The following is a 2,672-nucleotide window of genomic DNA, read 5'->3' as shown; positions in this document are numbered from 1 at the left end:
GAGCCCCGAGCCTGCCGGGGGCGCGCACCCTCAGAGCCCCGGGCGGGTGCGGGGCGCGCTCCCCGCTCCTGGGGCACGGGAACGGCGCCTTGGAGCGGCCTGGTGCCATGGAGACCGAGGTGGGAGGGGGTGTCAGCATCCATGGCCGAGCGAGTTTTGGGTTTGGAACGGGAGGGAATTTGTCTTTTGTCTCTGTGAGGCTCGGCTGCTTGCTGGGCTCAGTGTCCTCGCTTGGTTTTTCTTGTTTAACGATCCAGATATGACATTAACCACATCCTGCAGGATCTGATGTGGGTTTTTTGTCTGTTGCGAGATGTGCCTCTGAGGAAGGCCCAGGTTGAGCTGCTGACATTGGCATGAGCAGCCAGGCAGGTGAAGGAGGGCTCTGCCCCTTGTGTCTCCTGACCCCAAACAGCAAAGGGTGTTTGGGGCAGCATCCAGGGATGCAGGCAGAGGCAGGAGTTGTTATCTCCACAGTACCCAGAGAGGCTGCAGCGGCGTTTTGGAAGCGCTGGGAGACAAAGCACTGTGTCAGCAGCGAGTGTTATTTGCTGCTCTGCTGAGCATCAGTCTCACAGGCCTACAAACCTTGGCTCAGAAACTCATCCTGCTGGAATGGATGTCAACTTTTACCCGTCCATCCATTCCTGCCGGCTAGAAGTGTTTCCTTGAGGGTGACTTGCAACTCAAGAACAGGTCTGCATGTGGACAGAGATACATCTGGGGTGCCTGGCCAGGCTTGTTGGCCTCAGCCTCTGCCCAGCTGCCTGGTAAGAGCATTTCTGTCCCCATCAGTGCTCCAGGAGAGCCCCGTTAATCAGCACGGGTCTGTCATTGCTGGTGTGGTGATGCTTTTGAACATAGTGCAGCTCCTGATTTTACAGCTGGGTCTGAGATGCAGCATTTTAAGAAATTACCTGCCTGCTGTTAGAGCCTGCCAGGGATTAGGAAGGAGGGACTCTGCATCAAACAGCTGTGTTCTCATGAAAGTTGTCACTGCCTACCAGAAATCTCTGGGAGTACAGGACTTCAAAGGCTCGGCTCTGAGATGTGGCACAAGTGACAACATTAGCACCAGCCCCTGCAGCACAGCAGGGAGAAGCTGTGCTGGAGCCTGTCTGTCATCTCAGGAGCAGAGATGTGGGGCTGCCTTCAGTTAAGGGAAACCTCATGCGTTTTTCCAGAAGATGCTCTTAGAATCAGTATGGATGGGATTATCTGCTGAAGCCAAGGTTGGTATGGGCTCCTCTAGCCTTGGAGGCTGCCATAATGTACAAGCAAGGAGCAGTTCCTGGTGTGTTTCCTCTTTATCCCCACTTGTGCTTTTTGGTTTGGCAGAAGAAGTGATGGAGAATCCAGAGGGGGGGTTTTTGGTACCAAGGGATGTGGCTCTCTAAGGAGATCCAGGTTGATTCTTTGTTGTGTTGTTGGGTGATTAAAATGGGTCAAGGTGTGTGTTCTACCCCCTGATTGAGGCTGTTGGGTTTATTTATCAAAATGCTGCCTCTGTCCATGAAACTTGGGAATTTTTTTTTTTTGAGAGGGTGTTTTATAATTCTGGTGAGGACAGGAGACAATATAAAAAGTGAGTTCCATACCCCAGGTACCTGATGTTGGTACCACTTTGCAGAGAGTACAATGCATGGCAAGGTTTAGATGCTTTTAAAGCTCTGGGAAAGGCCAGGTATGGGTAGCTAGACCTGGATGTGACTTGTTGCCAGCCTGTGTTAGACACTGGTGTGCACTTATCTATAGAGATATCTCTAGATATTTATGGAGAGATCTATTTTTTCATGGATGCCTTTTATAAATACCTTGTGATTCTTTCCCTCTTCATCTTCCAAGGGCTCAAGAATGACCAAGGAAGTTGCTGACATGGGTTGAGAGCACTGTTTTTTCCTCTGTTGCTGACTTAAATGCCCCCAGTAATCAGTTTCTGGCTGTTATTCTTTTGTCACTGTTCTTGTGGTGTTTATGGTAGAATTTCAGGTCTTGTTGCCCAGGGAGAGCACCTTGGTGATGATAGTCCTGGTGGTGTCAGACTCCAGCGTGACTTAGCCTTTGTTTTACTGGTCAATTTTGTAAAACAACCACATTAAGTTGCTGAATAAAGATGAACTGTCCATGCTCACTCCAGAATCCCGGGTTAGAGTAAGGAATTGGGCTTGATCTTTTTTGTGTCCTACTCCATTCCTGTTTTCTCCATGTGGGTCCTCCCTGTCTCATGCCACGTGGAAGCTCTTTCTCCGTGGCTGACACTGATGGGGACACACAGAATTTTCAGTGTGCCACTGTACAAAGTCTCTTTCTGCAGCACCCCCGTGCTCTTGGAGCCTTTCCCTGCTCTGCTGAGAGCAGCCTGTGTGCTCTGAGCAGTGGTGATGCTGAACAGGACAAAGCAAATGCACTTCCCTCATAGCTGCATTTCATTTCTTGCTTTTATATGATTGTGCAGTAGCTCTTGTTGTGGAAAAATGACTTCTGTGCATGTGACTGATACTTTCTGCTATTCTTGAAAAAAAGATCCTGTAGAAACCCCTTTTAAACAAAACTTACTGCAAGCTACGATGTTTCTGCATCAGACTTTTTGGAAATCATTCCCATACACTGGTACAGTTTTTATTACCCTATTTTAAATAAGTGAAACTGTCTATAAAACAGCCATGGCTGGC

At 49.0% G+C, this 2,672-nt stretch overlaps 1 protein-coding gene across 1 annotated transcript in view; it reads right to left on the bottom strand.

Moving 5' to 3' along the window:
- The window catches only part of RFC2 (replication factor C subunit 2), a 27,501-nt gene extending 27,392 nt beyond the window's left edge, over positions 1-109 (bottom strand). Inside the window, exon 1 of the mRNA XM_005429188.2 lies at positions 12-109. Coding sequence (XP_005429245.2) covers positions 12-109 — 98 coding nt within the window. The remainder of the gene's footprint in view (positions 1-11) is intronic.
- Between the last annotated feature and the right edge of the window lie 2,563 nt (positions 110-2,672).

This window comes from Geospiza fortis, unplaced genomic scaffold (assembly GCF_000277835.1).
Source record: "Geospiza fortis unplaced genomic scaffold, GeoFor_1.0 scaffold633, whole genome shotgun sequence".
Taxonomy (NCBI): domain Eukaryota; kingdom Metazoa; phylum Chordata; class Aves; order Passeriformes; family Thraupidae; genus Geospiza; species Geospiza fortis.
The sequence above is the reverse complement of the archived record's forward strand: the minus strand, read 5'-3'. Positions and strand labels throughout refer to the sequence as shown.